Source organism: Acipenser ruthenus, chromosome 3 (genome assembly GCF_902713425.1).
Source record: "Acipenser ruthenus chromosome 3, fAciRut3.2 maternal haplotype, whole genome shotgun sequence".
NCBI classification, from domain to species: Eukaryota; Metazoa; Chordata; class Actinopteri; order Acipenseriformes; family Acipenseridae; genus Acipenser; species Acipenser ruthenus.
In genome coordinates, this window is record NC_081191.1 from 82605149 (window position 1) to 82625638 (window position 20490).

At 38.0% G+C, this 20490-nt stretch overlaps 1 protein-coding gene across 2 annotated transcripts in view; it reads left to right on the top strand.

The window, feature by feature from the left end:
* The first annotated feature begins 11874 nt into the window (after positions 1-11874).
* Positions 11875-20490, top strand: part of LOC117435284 (arf-GAP with GTPase, ANK repeat and PH domain-containing protein 3) — a 240588-nt gene continuing 231972 nt past the window's right edge. For both annotated transcript variants that reach the window (XM_034058331.3, XM_059017460.1), the window contains exon 1: positions 11875-12721. In XM_034058331.3, coding sequence (XP_033914222.1) covers positions 12334-12721 — 388 coding nt within the window. In that variant the 5' untranslated portion in view covers positions 11875-12333. The remainder of the gene's footprint in view (positions 12722-20490) is intronic.

Consider the following 20490-nt stretch of genomic DNA (forward strand, 5'->3'; position numbering starts at 1 on the left):
AAGCACCTGGATGATCCTCAAGAGTTCTGGAACAATGTTCTATGGACAGATGAGTCAAAAGTGCTTTGAATGTATGCGTTTTAAATGGTCATGAGGATGTGATGACCATAGAAAGTGATATAGAGGGGATTCTAAACAACAAGAATAATACTGTACATTACTAATGTTTATTGCAAATAAATGCAAACAGAGATGTAGTAGGGTTTAAAAGGCAGCTTTATTCAACTTCATGTTCTTAAAAAAAGAAAGAATGAATCTAGGTCAGCTGATAATATAGTATATATTGCTAATCTATATTTAATTAAATTTATAAAGATATATTTGAATAAAATATTTCTCTCATATCATAAGTGTATATCGCTGTCACAAAAGGAAGCCATGTTCAGTGAGGTAGCAGTTGTGGTATGAATAGAACTAGTTACCACACTAAACTATTGCGCTCTGTGAAATGTCATTTATTATCAGTTTTTTACTACAATTAAGTCTAGTTCATTTTAATTATCTAGAAAATATTTTGCTGGCTAAATTAAAAAGATACAATGCCAATGAAGAAAAAAGAACTACACTAAAAAATATTGTGCTTTATTTTGCATTTCACTCCATCGTGTGGTTTCTTTGTTCCAGAGTACTTTATAAATATTTCATCTTTACTAGTTGCAATATAAAATCCCGTAATCATTTGTAGCAGGTAGTGTTTGTGTGTGTTTTTTGGGGGGGGGGGGGGGGGCTGTCTGGTTTTGAAGAAAATGGAAAGTTGACACCCTAAGTACTATAATCAAAGAGTAAAAGTGTGAAAAACAGAAAACAGTGACAGGAGATTAAAGAGTAAGTAGCGGGATTCCAAAATGTATAGCGTTACACGACCCCTGGTGTTGCTACAACTGTTTAAATAACATACCTGTATTTTATTTCCATTGTTAACATCCTGACAACTTTTTACACTTATAACTTTAAAGTCTGTTTCAAAGCTCTTTCCAAAATAGCCGCTCCCCCCTGCTGCGCACAATGCCCTTTCCTTCAAAAGGGGCTTACACGCTCGCCAGCAATGTCTTCAAACTGGAGGAGTTGCACAAATTGAGAAGTAATTATTGCAGGGAATGGTTATAGTAAATTATGCCAGGGAGAATCCTATATACAGTATATTTATTTTACAAATCAAAACAGGAAAATGTAAATAAATAAACATCTGAACAGACATCGATTTACAACATGCATGTTTATAAAACTGAAACGATAGCAATAGCAATTTAACTTTAACAGCAATCTATTTATTATAAGATGAGCAAATGCAACTGAACAACGTAGATAAGAAAACATTTTACAGAAGCGCACAACACAAGAAGTTATAAAAAAAGTCGAATTTATTTTTCTTTTTTTTGACAAAAGGGTATTCCTTTACCTTGAATCTAAGGCTGTTCACAATCAACACAGATAATGCGCTTCTCCATGCCGCCTTTCTGCACAGGGCACAGCTGTTCGAAGTTTTTATTGCACTTGCCAACCTGGCTTTGGCTTCTCTTGCGGCTGTCAGTGGGGTTGCCAGCTTCAGCTGTGGGTACACGCTTGGCAGTCTCCCTCTGTTGCAAATGCTTCTTGCGAAGTTCCTGTGCTAACTGTAAAATATATTCTCTCCTTGGTAAATTCTTCTCTGTGCATTCTTTGTAAAGTACCCAGGAGTTGATGGCTGCTAGATCCAATGCATTGTAAAACACCTGAACAGGCCACCGTAAGAGCCACAAACAATACTGTTTGTGAAGCCGGAATAGTTCCGTGCCATCTGAGCCAAAACATCAACTCCATATTTTGTTGCATTGTAAAACTCCACGGTCTCTGGTATTTATTTTCACTAGTCCAGATGCTAACTGACTCACCAAAGCAGCGCAGCTGGCAAGCAGGCACCAGCTTTCCAAAAGGCTGATTGAAAAACAATAGACTGTCAGTCATTCACTCAGGCAGAGAGTAGAGACTAATCTAATTACAGCTAAACACATTGCCGACTGGTAAATAAAAATAATAAAGTAGAATACCGTTCTGTATAATCAAAATACAATTGTTTTCTGTGTGGCCGTCAGTGTGACTGCTCCCGGGGCTTTTAGGTATAATGTAATATATCTCCTTTATTTGTGCACTCCTGTGTTTCATGCTTTGTGAGAATATTTAATACATACGGACAGAAAGGTACACGAACGCACAGCCCCATATGTGTTACACGACTGGAGAAAATTACATTTTAAATCCAAAAATCGCCAAAATGACTGCCGTGGGACTTGTAGTGTTAATGTCCACAGTAGCCAAAGGGCATTGGTTTAACATCTCCTCAGAATGCCACCTCCTGCTAAGACATTGGTTCTGTAACGATCCCTTTAAGACCTTTATACATTTTACTCATTAAGCTCCTCCCACCTTTAGATCTGGACCGTTTGGCTCAGTCTGAGAGAGTGAGAGCTTACTGAAGCATTGACAAAAATTAATGCTAAGTTTAATTTTATGGACAGAGGAGAAGGGTAAAATCACCACTGTACTAAAAAGCCATGTGTGTTTTATGAAATCAGAAATATGCTGGACTATGTGTAGTTTGAAAGAAATTGAATAAAAGGTACAGGAATAGTGATATCCCACAATACTTTTTTGTGAAGCCTGTGTTTATATACTGAACAGTCAAACCTTCCCCTGCTGCTCCATCCATGGAATATGCACCTTACAGTACAGTGTCCTTTGGTGAGCAGAAGCCCTATTGGTGTAATGTGTGTGTGTGTGGGATATATTGGGTTGGCAGGGAGGGGGTTAAATTCTTCCCTGTCAGAACACATGTGGGAATGTGGATGGGGCCATAATTGAATGATTAATGATTAATTAGGATCCAGCCACAGGTGTATAAAAAGAGTAATCACAGGTGTTAATGTTAAAGTTATGTTAATGTTTGTGCTGTGCTGTGCTGTGCTTAATTGAATGTATGTACAGTAGTGTTTTGTCGTTTGTTTAAACCTTTTGATCCTTGTGCCTGTTTTGTTTGTATTTTGTTTGTTAGTTTTGTACTCCCTGCCCCTGTGCATATTATGATTTATATTTTGTATTTCTTTATTATTGTGATTTAGATTTTATATATGACGGCGAAAAGCCAGTGTTATTATGTATTATTATTTGGCAGGAAGAGCGAGGTGCCGTCCGCCATTATTTGTTATTGTTTTGTGTTTTTAGATACCTCATGAGAATGTGTGACTGTCAGCTAGTGATTGTTTAACTGGCTGACAGTCACTCAAATTATGAAACTTGTTCAGACTATGGCCGAGGAGCAATAAGATCATTTAATAGCTAGTTAACCCTGCAGTTTGGCTACACAGGTAGAGTGTGTTAGACTGAGTTGGAGAGACGTGTCGCATGTAAACTGCATAGGAACAAAACGAATGCTACTTACTTTGAACCTTCCTAAAGATACTCATGTCCTTTGTTTGTGTTTATTTATTTTGGCCATCGTGCCGTTTTCTTTTGTTATTTGTAAGTTTGTTTATTATTTTGTAAAAATATTACTGAGCGCAGCCAGCGGTTCATTCAACCCGCCAGTATGTTGTTTGCTTGGATTCATTTCCTGGTCTGCCGTCATCCACCAGCCAGCCTTTTCACAGTGCGCAATAGCACTTAAACCTGCAGCATCTTGTGTCTAAGTCTCTCTCCTGACAGAAACAAGCCTTGCCAGTGCTGCTACCCTGTCACAGTGAGCCACACACTTCTGCAGGAATTGGTGTCTCATAGAGGTCTCTCACTGAAAGTATGGACCAGGCCTGATCAACAGAGTTTCTGAGATCTGACAAGATCACACTCCAAGGTGGAATGGCTTCAGACTGTGTTTATGGTTCTGTAATGCTTAAGGGTGTTTTTAAAAGATGCAATACAAATGGGATGCAATGAAGATAAACGACCATACATATTTAATTTAGAAACAATATTATTTGACAAGAACTGCCAAATTTAACAGTACAATTATGAAGAATAATAGATGTAGGACTTTATTGCAAGTCAGAACAAATTGGTTTCCTGAAATAATGTTGTCAAACAATATTAAGATTCCTTGCTACAGTAACCAGCAGCATACTGTCTTATGAGTCAATACAGTCTCTCAATAAAATCAAATGTGTGCACAATGATACATACAACCTTCCCACTGTGGGTAACAGCATGATGAAGTAGTCTAATTCCCAATACTGCAAAAATCTGAGTATCATCAAATATATGACATTTTTTGTGTGTCACACTTGCTATTAAAGTTTTCCTTCAAATCACTGTCAGAAATAATTCCATTCTTACTAGAGTTTACCTTCACAGCAAGTGCGCACACCTCAATCCTGAACTGAACACCCCCTGCCTGCCATTCAGTCCACACAGAGAGATTTTATTTTGTTCCAGTTCGTGCCAAACTGTGTGGTGGTTTTGTGATGTGGACTAATGTTTACAGGGGGCTTGGTTGAGACCCCCAAAAACATTTCACTTGTCTCTTGAGCCAGATTCAGACCCAGGCTTCCGGGAGGATGTTCAATGAGCCCGCTGAGCTACCTACCCACTTGATTAATTGATCCTATTACATTGCATTCCATTTCACAGTAATTTCTTTTTTCTAGATTCCTCTTTACTAGCACCATTTTAACCTGCTTAAAGTGGTTGTAAGGAACAAAATATTCCCATAAATCATACTTGTTTTACACCTCCGTTAGTTATTTAGGTCTCAAATGTACAGTTCTGAAAGAAACGTATGTTTCACAAACATGTATTTTCATTTTAAAACATTATATCTTGTAAAATAGTTGATTATTATAGTTTCTTTCAAAACTGCACATTCAAGACTGTATAATGAATGGAAGTGCACAACATGGAAGGAATTATTTTGTTAGTTCACATGGGGTATTTTTCACAAAGTGACAAACACAAGTATGTGGGTAAATGGCATTTGGGTTTACATTATATGTATTTAAAATCATGTACTAAGTAATCAATTTATCAGTGTTTAGAGTTGCCATTTAAACAACAACTAGGATGAGCCCTGATTCATCAAAACTAAAATACTTACATCTGCAGTGGATTGACTGCTTAACTGTCCCCATTAACACAAATTGACCAGGCTATACTCTAGGAACCAGAGTTAGGGAAGCATGGAGATCAGAAGGAAGACTAAAGAGGACTCACCAGGATCTAGGATCTAGGATCTAGGACCCAGGATCCAAGATCCAGGAAGCAGGAAGCAGGAGCAAGCTGCAAGCTGGACAACACAGCACGAGAGCGAGAGGAACAAACAATGTGCTAGTACAAGGAAAGTAAAACTGTCGTTTTAGTTGTTTTGGACATATTAACCACTTTTATAAAGTATTGGTTCACCCATAGACTGTATAGGTGACAATAAGGATTTATATTAATTACAACATTGACTTTGTTGTTTTGGTTGGTGAGAGGCAGCAGGAGCCCTGTTCACCCCCCCCCCACCCCCCATATATATATAAAAAAGAAAGAGAATACAGGTGGAGAGAGCAAGCGAGTAAAGACACAGACGGAGGACCCCCACAAGGCTAATCCCACTCCCCCACTCCCCCCACAGTTAAGGGTTGAGAGGGAAGTTGTTTGGGGGGGTTGGAGCCGAATGACAGGGTGTCTGAGGCTGGGTGACCGAGGGCTACCCCTTTTCCCTTTTCTTCCCTTCAACAGGTAGGGTCGCCACAACGTTATCGACAGAGGGGAGTTGGTCCATGGACGTCACAGGAACTGGATTAAGGCTGCATTGGAGGGGAGGAAAACAGAAGACAAAGTTTTGCGAAGATGACTTACTGCGATTTACCACTTACTGTACCTGACTAAAATAACTTTGTGTTTGTCTGTTTGTCTGTCCATCGCAAGAAATACTACTCCTCTTTGGGGTAGGGGGACAATTGGTGCATGGGTGGTGCCGTGATTGTTCCTTTTACTATAGTTTTTAAAATGATTGGCTGTGTAGTTGCTAGTTGTTTTAGTGTGCTGTACTATTAAAAATGTGTATTTTTTTAAATGACCTTGGCTGTTGTCTCTGTTCATCCTGGTTGGGATTGAGTGTGGTCCACTGGAATTCAAAATGAACCTGCACAGAAAGAAAAGCAAGGGGTTAGTCATTGGGGCTAACAGTGTTTACACTTACCTGAGCTACCTGTGACAGGATTATACTGCATATCCTTCCAGGGGAATAATAGGACCCTGCCTAGTTTGCATATACAAATTAAGTGAGGGCAAATAAAGAGCACAGTCCTCATAATGTGGCCAGTGAATGTATGTTTGTGTACGACCCCTATGATAAAACAATGAATTATGTAGTAATCATCGAAAAATTGATTAAACTCATTGTCTTAATATAATTAAGTTTAGCTACTCATTTAGTTTTTGTTACGACAACTTTCTCTGGGGCTGACTAAACTAATAACATGTATATTCATGTAACTTAATCCATTTGAGTTAGATTTACTTTTTAATAGTCAAGTTAGTTTGAATATTTTTATTTCATTTAAACAATAAAAAGTTAGCTGAGGCAACAGAATGTTCAATCAACAAGCTATTTTATTAGCTGCCAGTGCAGCACTTCTGCTTATGCACTTATGGCAGAATTTACAAGTGCTGGAACCAGACAGATGCAGAGATATAGACAGAGGGAGAAGGGAGGGAGGTCACATCTGCAGACTGACCAACGAGCGGGGGTGGCCACACACAACACAAGGAGAACGCATGTAAGGGAGCAGGCGGGTGCACAAGAGACACGCAAACACAACACACTCGTGCAAACACACATACACAAAACAACAACACAATAAACAATGAACAATTCAAAAAATAAATTGTCCCCTGATTCTACTTAAACCATTTACGTTTGAACAACTAAAGTACATTTGAATGTTCAACTAACTTAAAATGGATGACTGTTATGAATAAAATTTGAATTTTTAAGTTAATGTAACTTGATTTAATTTATTTAGAATGACTTTGGGGTTTACAGTGCTAACTGTACACAATAAAAACACGCCCAACAAAACATTATCCAGTCTCTGGCTAGCCCTGTTGTCTTTGCAGCCAATCACAATAAGAATAAGAAAAATTTTAAGCTAATCAGGTTGACCAGTAAACACTCCAGTCCAGCTACAAATCCAACTGGAACCATCGTCAGAGGGAACCATCGTCAGAGGGAACCATTGTCAGAGGCAACCACTAAAATAAGGTGCCTATAATATTAAACAAACTGTTTTATAACTTGTTAATGCATTCCTTATTTTATTTGTCTGTATAGCTTTATATTGAAGTTTTAGCATGTTCACTGAGTTTAAGAATTTAATGTTAAAATAGAAGTTCTGTTTCTGTGCTTATCTTCATATATATGATCTGTTTCTGTACTTATCCAAAGTTGTATTGGCTGTGATCAATTTTTAATGCCTACCCCATTACCATTAAAGATTGTACAGTATTTATCGAGATTACTCATGACTTCAAGGTAATGTTGCATTTTACTCCCTGAAAATACATTTGACACTTAAAATTAAAGGGTAAGTTACCCCAAGACCCAAATTGACTTCACAACAGCACATGAACTGGCAGTTAATGAAAATGATGACCAGATTTCAAACATTTTACAACATGTTAATGCAGAGTCGTTAACGGCATGAGATAGGTTGTCGATGTGGTTCAGTTGTGCATACCATGTGAAAGATTTCTGGGGGCATGCCTGGTAATCGTTATATGAAAAGACATAACAACTATTTATTTTATAGGAAGCCCTATATAAAAGAATAACCTCTGTTGTTACAGCACGCGTGAGCAGAATTTCTTTACCGGTTGCTCAATCTGCTTTACTAAAGGTAACACATACACTGCTGTGCAAAAGTCTTAGACATGTTGCATTTTTCTACTCTGATGCATTATGAGCATCAACAATTTACTCAAAGCCTCCACTAGTGTTTTCTACTATTATTACAACCTTGACTTGCAAAAAGAAGGAAACACTTTGGTATCCGAAGCATAATCAACAAGCACAGAGAAACATCATCTGTAATTGATAAACCAAGGACTGGAAGACCCAAAAAGCTGTCTAACAAGGATGAGCAATACTTGAAGATAATATCCTTGAGGAATAGAAAAAAGACAAGCATTGAATTGACAACAGAACTGGCAGAAGGCACAGGTGTCGTTATGATCCTGGAGTATGCGCTTCCGCCCACTGTTGCCCTTTGCTGATGATGTCTTTCCCTCTGAGTTCCATGCCGACATCACCTTAGACTCCATTGCTCATGAAACATCAGCAAGTTGAGCTGTCTTGGTCACTGAAGCTCCTGCCAAACACGCCCCAACAATCACCCCTCTTTCAAAGTCACTGAGGTCTCCTCTTGCAGCCATGCTAGCCATAATTATTGGCAACCAGGTCTGTCCAGCATTTGTATACATGACCCTAAGCATGCTGGGATGTTATTTGCTTAATTAACGCATGAGCCACACCTGTGTGGAAGTCTTTGCTTTCAATATACTTAGTGTCCCTCGTTTACCCAGGTGTTTCCATTTTTTTGTCCACTACCTGTATGTCAGTTGCATTTTCACATTTAGTAAGTATTGGATATTTCTCGGAAACTGAATATTGCTTTTTTTTGCTTCACCACAGTTAATTTTATGTTGTCCACAAGTAATTTCTATTTTATTTTATCATTTGTGTTCTGTAAAATCACGAAACTGTCCCAGTTGATCGTTTTGGTCTTTCGGGGGAAGCAATAGTTACACATAGACGTTACACACTATTGTTATGTTTATGTGTTTATAATGTGGATCTGCATCGGCCACACGAAACTCACCTGTTTACAGATTAAAAGGCGACAAAGCACTTTGGAGATTATACACACAGCACAACCTAATTGTGTGATTTAAAAGTTTAACCGGCTTTCAATTAAAATGTGTCGGTTCAGTGAGACCTTAAAGGAAAATTATTCGGAACTGCTGTATTCATCCCATCCCTATATATATATATATATTACAAAGTGAGGATTGCTTTGCTACTTTTGGGATCTACTGTAAATGAGGATTCTGGACCACAGAATATATGGTAAAACAGGCAGTGCCTGTATGTATTTATTTATTTATTTATATAAAGCCTAATTCCACCAAAGAGCGCTAGCTAAACTTTAATAAATTCTATCTAATAATCCGGACAGCTAAGCCGTTTACCGTTGATCAAAAACACTTCTATACCATGCAAGTATTAAATACCTTTTCCTTTTTCCTGGTCTGTACACAGGCTTCCCACACAGAGACGTTTGTACCCTGTTTCAGCCCTGTGGGATGTAGTCCTGTATCCTACTTTCTCTCCAGGACTACATTTTCATTATCCTCCCCTAGTCCATCAGATAATAAATATTGTATATATGTTCAATGAAATTTAACATCAAAAAGAATATTACCCGAAATGTTTCCTAACATCAAGATTAGTTTAATTGTTTTTATAACATTCTGTGGAAGAATCTGTAGCACATCATTCATATTCAGCAAGCATCGTTTTATTCTGTACATTGTCTGTGAGTGGCAGGCAGTTTGGTTTTCATAATCTCACACTGATGCAACATGATACAAGATGGAATTGGAATGTGAATGCACTTGTAGGCTTTTAGCTTCTCAGGTAATTAAACAGTCAACAGCTCATTTCTCAAATACAGTTTGAGATACAGACTTTATCAGTATGGACACTCCTTAAAAAAGGCTGGCATATTACGGCTGATTTTACTTTTTGGTTTCTGGATAATACCAAAAGCCTTGAGACCCAACTTATTTTCAGAAGCGTTTAAAATTGAAGATTTCAACCCAGTTTCTCTGTTGAATTTCTTCCGAAGTTGGTATTGTTGTTTTATCTCTATAAATTATTGTCCTTGGATTGCATATATCCTGCTTCTGGTAGATTCCTGATTGTACCTCGATTTACAGCACTCCTCAATACATTAGATGCACTTTCAGAGACTGCTGCCTTGGAGGAAAACATATTTTTTTCAAAGATTTCAGTCTAGGACACAAATGTTAATTTTATACAGTAACTATGCTCCAATATTTTATATTTTATACAAACTAGAATCTATGATTTGTATACTAAAATAATTTCTATACTAAATTGGGAATGGAAATATCTTAAATTAATTATCTTTTTTTTTCATGAGGCAAATGTAAGGTTTGCACCATTTGGTCATTTTATAAAACTTTAAAACATATAATAAAGTAACTTAAAAGCTTTTACTTAACCCTAATTGTCCAGTTGTTCTGCTTTTTTTTTGTTTCGTTTTTGCTGGTTATGGAAATGGCATCCATGTCAAGCATTTAGTAATATATAAAAGCTGCATATCCCTGTTGTATGTCATCATGGTGACCCCAGATATTACACTCTTTCGTAGAGGGCTTTAGTAGGACTCGGTTGGCAGTGACCACCAATTCTAAGACAGCACAAATTTTAGATGTCTGATAACTCTTTGAAAGAATTCTTGAAAATAGCAGATTTTCACCTATAACTCCTTCCAGGCTTGCTTCCAAATATACAGTGCAATCCTGACTGTCCATAGACAGTTCAAATGTTTTGTTCGACCCATTCGTTTGACCATAGTTTTATGTAAGAACTATGCTAGTCAGGCGCTTTCAATTGTTTTTCAAAGACAGCAGTAGTGCTAGGTGCATAAATTCTGGCAGTGTACCAGAGATGCCTTCTAGAAAGGATTAATATAGCTTTTTTGAAAAGCACCAATACTCTGTTCCTGTCATCTCTATATATGGTAAGCTTCCTGTAGTAGGTTCTGAAGTCAGTTCTTCAGCGTTGTGTTATTGTGGATTGCGGCTGCTGTGATGTTACTTCAGTAACTGCATGTTTCAATATACCCTGTTCCACACATACGCCTGCACATCTGGCTGCCTCCCAGGACTTTCTTTATGAAACCAGGACAGATAATTGTATTAAAATATGTTGCCCGATTACACTGTGATGCTATATAGCAATGTGTACATTAAGTGCACTAGTGCAAGACCTAACCATGGTATCATGCTTAATCATTCAAAATAGCCTATTGCACCCAGAGAAATTCAATAAGTTGAAGTACCTAGCTTAGTCCTAGGTGCAGTGCTACATTGTTATTGCAAGGCCAGATGAATCTTAGAAAATTAAGTAGAACCAACATGAGGCTATGCTAGGCACATAAGATCAATGTCACATGATGTGCCATGTTTATCTCCAAGAGCTGTTGCCAAATACTTCTCAGCATTTGAAGGGGTAAGTGGATGTCTGACTATATGGTGCATTCATATTCTAGACAGCAGCTGGAAAAGCAAGGATAATTGGGGCATATTATCTAGATCTTTACGCCAAGTCCAGGATTGCTACAAGCTCAGCTATAATTCTCTTGGTTAAATACATAAACAAAATGGATTGTGGGTATTATCTTGTCACATTTTAGTGAGCACTCCATCTCCCTCTAAGCGTGGCATACACCCCCTTGCTTCCTACTGATTTTTGACAGTATGTGTGCGTGTTGCTAGAATGATCTTTTGAGGGTACATTAAAAATTCCAAAGCATAACTGCATGGGACCTGCCACCTAGAGTTGGAATTAATTTATTATCAGCATCATTACTGTGTCATCACTTGTCTTTTTAATTATATTTTATTTCTGCTTTTTTATTTGATATACTGTACTTCCAAATTATATTTTTTTATATAATACATATGTATTAAAATTCAACGCATGTTCATGTGCTCCCTATCTGTGGCTAAGCTCAGCTATCACGATAGCTCCCTGAACAAGCACCTCAAGCTGTATTACGTGCGTGCTGACCTCACGGCGTGCGGAGGATGGGGTGGGCAGGGACTACTAGGACTCGAGGCGGATTCGGTGGCGAGTTTATTTTAGCGCAACAGCAACAGCAACAGCAGAGCGAGTCAGTCTTACTGGGTGCTTTGCTTTTCATTGTCTACGGCTGACAGCGCGGACAAAACAAGGCGGACGATTACATATATAAACAAAGAAAAAGAAATAACAGTACCTTTTAGAAGAAGTATATATTCGGAAAAAATATTACAGTAAATATAAAAAGTACAGGGCCGGGTGAAAAAATAAGAAGGAACAATGTACCGTTACCAAGTTTTAATTATGAGCAAGAACCGCTTTTTGTTGTAGGAAATTTAACATTGCAATAAATCTCACCCTCCTCTCTCTTGGCTCTGTGGCTAAATCAGAGGCGCTTTAAATTTCCCTCGACCGTAATTTATTAAAGAAGGCTATATATACATTTAGATTTTCTTCATTGTTTAAACATTTTCTTCCTTCCCACCACGATGAATTTCCAGTCGGCCGTCTCAGTTCCAGTGTCGGTTTCGGTGTCGGGACTCTCTCAGCAATCTCAGCCGGCGGACCTCACCCACGGTACGGTCCCGGTTCCCGTTCCGGTCCCAGTGCCTCCTTCCATCCCGTCTCAGTTCGGATCAGGACCGATTTCAGGCTCAGCGGCGGCACAGTTCGGATCGGGGACTATATCGGGCCAGGCACCCCAGTCAGGTCCACCCGGCTCCCAGTTCGTGCTATCCAATGCGGCTGCAATTCGGGGCGAGATTCATCGGTTTGAGTCGGTCCACCCGAACATATACGCCATTTACGACCTGGTCGAGCGGATCGATGACATGGCTTTGCAGAACCAGATCCGGGAGCACGTAATATCCATAGAGGGTAAGTCTAGAAATTGTCAATAAAATGTAATCATTTGTAATGTGACCCGACACAGGTTTGTTTAATTACAATGGCAGTAATGCAGCATTGTCAAACTCCTAGTTATATCTCCTCAGACTGCATCGCTAACTTGACTTTGTCCATTACAGACCGGAGGGAGTGTGTCCTTTCAGCAGAGTGTGTCAATGTGGTACAATTGATGTGTATTCTTGCAGTCCTATCGCAATGCATTCAGTAGCAATGCAGCATTAAACTAAGGTGACTTTCTTTACAGAACATATGTACTAAAGACTCAGTAGTGTTTTATTATGCTTCAACGTTGTTTTATCCAAGGTGTCATTGTGCAGCAGGGCGTTCATTGATTGTGAACCGACTTTTCAAAATCCACACTAGGAAGCATTCCATAGTAATGTAGTACTACTGTGTTGTAATTTATCATGTTGTGTCTCATCTGTGTCACGTGGTGCTGATTTGTTTTATGTGTGTGTTCGATTTTATTAAGTAGATGGTATTACTGTACATATATACATATATGTCTTATACTATTATTATTTAATAGTTTCTTTTCAACATTCTAGGCTCAATTCTAAAAGCTATTTACACCAAATCGTCATGAGCACTTTTTTTTTTCCAGATCGGAGCAACACACCCAATTGAATAAAGTTACCAAACCAGATCTAAACAATTAAGACTTTTACCTTAAGAACATGTAATTCATCTTAGTTGTTTCTTCTTCATTTTAGAATTGGAATGGTGTGTGTTTCCTTTCAGATAAAAATTGCCCTAACGTCGATTTGGTGTAATCTGAACAGTGCTTGTATGTGGAAATACATTTTGAGATCTGATAACAACCTGTCACCAGTGATGGCACTTTGAATGACCATTATGGGACATCAGTGATTATTTAGTAAGGCTGAGTGCTAATGGGAGTGTTTTGTCAAAAAATAAATAAATAAAGGGTAAAAGCTAGGTGATAGAACTATCACTCAAACTACATTATACTCTGTGCCAGAATGTAAAATCAGTGGAGAGCTATGATGGTATTGGTTCTATAGTGTCAGTACAGTAGTGTTTCTGTGACTGACAAGTTAGTTTTTTTGCATTACATTAGTATGAAAAGAAAATATGCTGCATGACTGAAGTGTTAATTTATCAATATAATGACAATATATGTAATACAATATGCATATAGTTACTACAGAATGCAGGAAAGTGTTATATGGGGGAAATGAAATATGTAAACCAAAAACAAAGTTATAATGTGTTAAAATATTCCTATAAAAAGATTATAATTGTAATCTGTACTCTTGTAAATGGGGAGACTGGTATTGTACTGAGAGTGGGCAATCTTTTTATTTTTACACCCTGTGCACTGGAAACAGACTTATGGTGGGAGAAGAGTGGTACTGCCACTGAATATAAACCACTCCACTGTGGCTCCACTTCATGCACGCTCCCAAAGGTCAATTGCATATTATAGTATGGACTTGAAATGTTATGGGGACATATTATTCCGGTGCTCTGTTAGATCTAAATCTTCATCTTCTTATCTCTGCGTAGGGTTGTGAGCTACATTACAAAGATCACTTGCATGCAAGTAAATCATTTTTGTTAAACTGTCAAGTATTTCTTGTAAAATTTCCCAAGCTTTCTCTACAATCTTTCACGAAGCACACTTTTTGTAATTAGTGTTGACAGTAATGCCCTTCAGGATCTCTTCATAGTAAATGTATTACATGGGCAATTTGCCCACAGTGCAGAATAACAAATACCCTATATAGTGTTGAAAGTGTGTGTGATTTTAAAGTGCTAGCCAATACTGGTGTATTTATATTCAATTTAATTGAAGGGTCTTGCAATTATGTCATTTTTATAGCTGGTTTGGGCTACCACTGCCTCTGTTGTCACCCTGTTACTACTTTGGTGTAGCAGGAGGTTTAAATGTATAACCTGTTGTAGGCCAAGGCAAAACAAAAATGTTAACAAATGAGACAGTGGATTATGAACTGCTGCTTTATTCTTAACACACACACACACACACACATATGTGTGTGTGTGTGTGTGTATGTATATAGATAGATAGTTAGACCCTGTTCACACTACTGGGCTGGCCCAGGGCTGGTGCATATTTTGGTCTGCAACCACGTTCACATTTGTGGTTTAAGGCGCCTTTGCACGTTCACATAGGTGACTGAAAAGCAGGCCTAAAATGTGGCGAACTGCTTTTTTTTCATTTTTTTTTCATGGAGCGATAGGCAGCACTCGGAATGGAAGAGCTACCGGGATATACAGTAATCCTTCATTCGTAGCAGATGTTTCTTATTATATATTTTTTCAATGCAGCACAGTAGCAATTGTATGGTACATATGAAAAACAAACAAAAAAAACAAACACACATATATTATTGACTATTTTGACTTAATGTTATGGTGTGTAACAGGGTGACGGTCCGACCTTACTCCCACCCACAATCACGTTATTCTCTCAAGAACACGGAGGTATGTATGTAGAACGCAGGAAACAGCAACTTCCTAGTGTTGACGGGTATTATACATATTTGTATATATGTATAATACCCTACTGTACATATGAGGACTGACCACCTAATAATCGTACTACTGCTCCTTCCTAAGGAAAGACACAGCATTAAATACATTACACATGTTTAAGGCTGGGGCGATGCCTAATTTTTCACTATCGATATATCGTTGTCCAAAAATGCAGATGCATCGATTCATCAACGTTATGAAAGGGTAAAAAAAACCAAAACGCAGTAACTAATGTGGAGCTGTTGATTACTGTGTTACATTGCAAGTAACCCTTTAAAAACTATTATGCATATTCAATTGATTACGTCAGTTTAGTAATTAAATATATTAAATCATTTTTTTTTTTTTTTTTTTACCTTATTCGTGTTGATTTGTACCAGTTGGGGATCAAAGCAAAATAAAAAGTTATTTAAATCCATAACCAGCCAGAGTAACAACCAATCAGGAGAAAAACTACACTGGACATTTTAATAAAACGTAAAAGAGTAACAGCAGTGCGTTTCTAAAACGGAGATGTAAAAGACAACATTTCCCTTTTTCATCCCTATCCAATAACTTTGTTTATATTACAAAGTAGTTTTATGCAATGCAACGTGTAAAAATTCTACTGCTCCCTGCATCCTCTTTTAAAAAAAACAAAAAAAACAAAAAACAATCCGCGGAGGTCCCATGTAGTGTACCAGCAGAACAGTTTTTTTTTTTAGCTGTCACAACAGAGGGCAGACCAGCAAACACTCTTGTTTACGTGAGGATCAACATGACAATTTCAATGGAAGCTCCTGAGAATTATTAAGACTTTGATTTGGAAAGAGCACTAGTTATGATGTTGACAGATACGTGCAGAGACATTGGTGCGTGTTCTACAACACTGATTTTTATGTCGTGAATGGAGGAGGGGGGGGGGGGGGATTTTCAAAAGAAATCGTTTTATGTCTATTTCTACTACCGGTACCGTTATTTATACTGTGTTCTGTTTTGCATATTAACTTCGTTAATCTGAAATAGCTACACTGGAAAAAATAATCTAACTATGTTCATGCAATATGTAAAAAAGCAGATGCTGTGATTGAAAACGCAGATTTTGAGATGGTATGCTTTTTACAAATGCATATTTTTAAATGCTAGCGCGACCTCTGCATCTCATTAAATGGTCATGCAAATTAGTTGTTACCGGAGTATCTCAAACATTGCTTTCTTTTACTTTACTTTTCTTTCTTGCCGTCTTACTTTAGAAAATAATTGTCAAACATTGAAAGAATTGTAGCTCGGTCGATATGGTATTTGTAATTCTAACACAACGCTCTTAATTTGCTCTGTTAATTTGAAGACTTCTGCACAGATCCAATCCCATCAGTAAACATTCACAGGGGGCTGGGCAGGAGGGATAAGATGAGCTCAATCGCATGCAGATTCAGAGAGTGAGACCTGAGGGGGGAGCAGAGAAGCTCCGCGCTTAATGCAAAAAATAACTGCCGATTCCAAATTTAATAAAAAAAATAAGTTTTTCTTTGTTAAAACCCTTTACACAAAAACGATGCACTGGCTTGACAATCGATAGTTGTCAAACGATACGATGCATCGATACATCAATGTATCGTCTCAGCTTTACACATTTCTTCTCATTTGTACGTATTTGTTTAACCTGCATGAATAACATCTTTGTTTAAAAACACGATAGTTAAAGTATTCTATTGTTTACTATTATCATTATCATTGTCATTATTATTCTGTAGTTGCTAACCATTACCACTTCATTGAGGGAAGCGCCCTAATCTAAATACAGCAGTACACCGTCATATAATATCAAATACACTTTGCTCAACAACATGCACGATACATAAAAACCACTGCTCTATTGCCAGTAGAATAACATTAACAATAATAATCACAATAACAGGCTTTGAAATATTACAGTGCGGGTCTCGCCCTCACATGATGCATCAGCGATCTTACTATTTCTGGATGAGAGCAGTATTTTTTTGTGTGTGTGTAAAAGCAAGCAGCTAAAGAAATGATCGGCATTTTAATGTATAGAAACACAATTCTGTAGCAATGTATATCGTTGCGGGCAAAATAAACAATGGTAGCTGAATATGCCGAGTCGCCAGCATTATTGATCATTATTGCGATCCACAATCCTGCAGTTTTTATATTTATCGCTTAGTTACTAAATAACAGGAAGAAAAGCTAATTGTGACAAATGAAGCTTAATTATGAATGCACTGCAGCTCGTATATTATGTGAAAGAAACAACCTGAACGTTAACCTGCTAGATTTATTTAATATTTTTTATAATTAAAGTTGTATGATGTTGAAATAATTACCATTCAATACTGATCCACTCTATTTATTTACTCTATTTACTTTTCACACTGCTGGAGTATGGGAGTGTCTACTGAGCTATGGAACCACAGTGGTCATGTGATACAAAAAGGTCAGCCCTAGTCTGCTTTGCATTCATACATATGTAAATGCCGGCCCTGGTCTCAGAGTGCAGGCCCTGGGCTACCTTTTCTTTTTTGGAGCGTTCACATATGAGAAGAGGCAAGTGTGAATGGGGTCTTAGACTGTGTATTGCACTGTTGCTGTAAGTTCATATTATTATTATTATTATTATTATTATTATTATTATTATTGTTATTATTGTCAGGACGAATTGTTGTGCACCCATTGCTTACCTGAACATTAGGTAAATCCTAGAACACTTCGCTGCCGCTTTAGACGGCTCTTCTTCCTTCTTTCTTTTTAAACGTTTTTGAGTTGCCGTGGAAAAATATGGAATTCCATCTGGGTCAAAAAAGCATTATTTAGTACGCTTTTCAAATAAAAAGGTATGGTTCGTTTTTATAATCATGTTTTTAAATTAATAAAAATATTTTTTGGAAGAAAATAAACATCAGGAGTTAAATAATTATTCCTTTTGAAGCAAGATGACAAGAGTGCGACCATAAATGTCTCTACGGAAACTCTTTTGGTAAGCCATCTAAACTGAAAGTTTGACTGAAAGAATTTTGAACTTTTGCATTTCCGTAGAGACTCTACTTTCATTATATATATATATATATACACACACACACACACACACACACACAGTGGTTTGCAGAAGTATTCACCCCCTACCAATGATGTCACATTTTGTTGAATTGCACAGTTTTTCAAACAAACTTGTTTTATTCAGAGCTGTAGTGGTTAAACTGAACACTGTTATATGAGGAGGAGGTTAAATGTCAGCAAAACTTGAAACAAAATGTACAAAATGACATTTACTGGTTGCCCCTTAAGTCAGTAATTGGTAGAAGCACCTGTTGCAGTAATTACTGCTATGAGTCTTTTTGGATAGGTCTCTACTAGCTTTGCACAGTAGGATGGTGAACTTTTTGCCCATTCTTCACGGGTAAATTGCTCCAGTTCTGATAAGTTTGTTGGGGATCATCGATGGACTGCAATCTTCAAGTCTCGCCATACATTTTCAATTGGATTCAAGTCAGGACTTTGACTGGGCCACTCAAGAACATTAATTCTCCTCTTGTTCAACCACTCCAGTGTGGCTTTGGCTTTGTGCTTCTGGTCATTGTCTTGGCTGACTCAAACAGGTTTTCCTCAAGGATTCGCCTGTACTATGCACCATCCATTCTCCCCTCTGTCCTGACAAGCTTCCCAGTCCGTGCTGAAGAGAAGCATCCCCATAACATGATGCTGCCACCACCATGCTAGACAGTTGGGATGATGTTGACAGGGTGATGTGCAGTGTTGGGCTTGCGCCAGACGTAACGTTTGGAATTTAGACCAAAAAGTTCAATTTTTATCTCGTCTGACCACAAAACCTTTTTCCACGTGTCTGCAGTATCATCTGCATGCTTTTTCGCAAACTCCGTACATGCTTTAAGATGAGGCTTTTTGAGTAATGGCTTCTTTCTTGCCACCCGTCCATACAGGCCAGCTTTGTGTAGGGATTGGCTTATTGTTGATGTGTAAACACTGACTCCCACCTCAGACACAGAACTTTGCAGGTCTCTCAAAGTCATTGTTGGCTTCAGAGTGACATCCCGAACCAGTTTCCTGCTTGCCCGGCTGCTCAGTTTGGGAGGGCGACCTGATCTGGGTAGTGTCTGGGTGGTATGATGAATCTTCCACTTCTTAATGATGGACTTCACTGTGCTGAGAGGGATAATCCACACCTTTTGAAACTTTCTTGTACCCTTCTCCTGCTCCGTACCTCTCTACCACTTTATCCTTTGTCTTCACGGTTGCTTTGTTGGATCACTATGTGAGTTGCAGCTTGAAAGTCTTTATATACCTGAGGGAAATTATCTACAAGTTAAACCACTTTGAATACACACAGGCTGAAACCATTTCACTAATTTTGTGACCTTTTCAAACAAATCATTTGCACCTGAGCTGATTTAGGGCTGCAGTAGCACAGGGGTTGAATACTTATGCAACTGAGATTAATCTGTATCTCTCTGTAAATCTTACTTATTTATGTTCTATATGCATTTTTTAACTTTATCAATGTGGAGTAGTTTGTATAGATTCTACATGTAAAGTGTAATTTGAAAGTGTTGTGGTGTATGCTCAGGTGTCAACAAAATATAAAAACAAAATATAAAAAAAATGAATGAATGAATCAATCAGTAGTTGGAAATTCTGGCTTATGATTGGTTAAAACCTCATCATAGGAGGAAAAATAGATTGAACTATTGCCCCAACATCCTTACACCACCGGTCAGTAGTTTCCATCTGTCATGTGATTGGTTCACATCATTGTCAGTCCCGCCCATTTTGTGGTGTGTGTGGAATATGGCTTATTCTGTTTAAAACGCCTGCAAGCAGCTGATACCTTCATTGCTGTCTTTGTGTAGACGAACGGTGATGCAGTGTTAGCTGAAAGCCTTGCAGTAACCAGGCACACACCAGGTTATATCCAGCTTCTTGTGACTCAAGTGAGGATAGAGTTAACCTCTTTAAGGGGCTTATCCCCCAAAGCTCATAAGGAAGTTGGCTGCACTAATCTGTCTCTCAGAGCCTTTCTGCAAGACTCAACCAGGCCACTGAATCACAAAGACAAGCTAGCAAGAGGAATAACCAAGACTGCTCCATCATGAAATGTCCAGTGCAGATCAGTAATAAGTAGTGTACTACATATTAAAGAAGCAGTGCCCTCACTGTAAAATGATCTTCTCTTGCATATTTAAAAATGGTCTGCAGAGAAGAGTAAA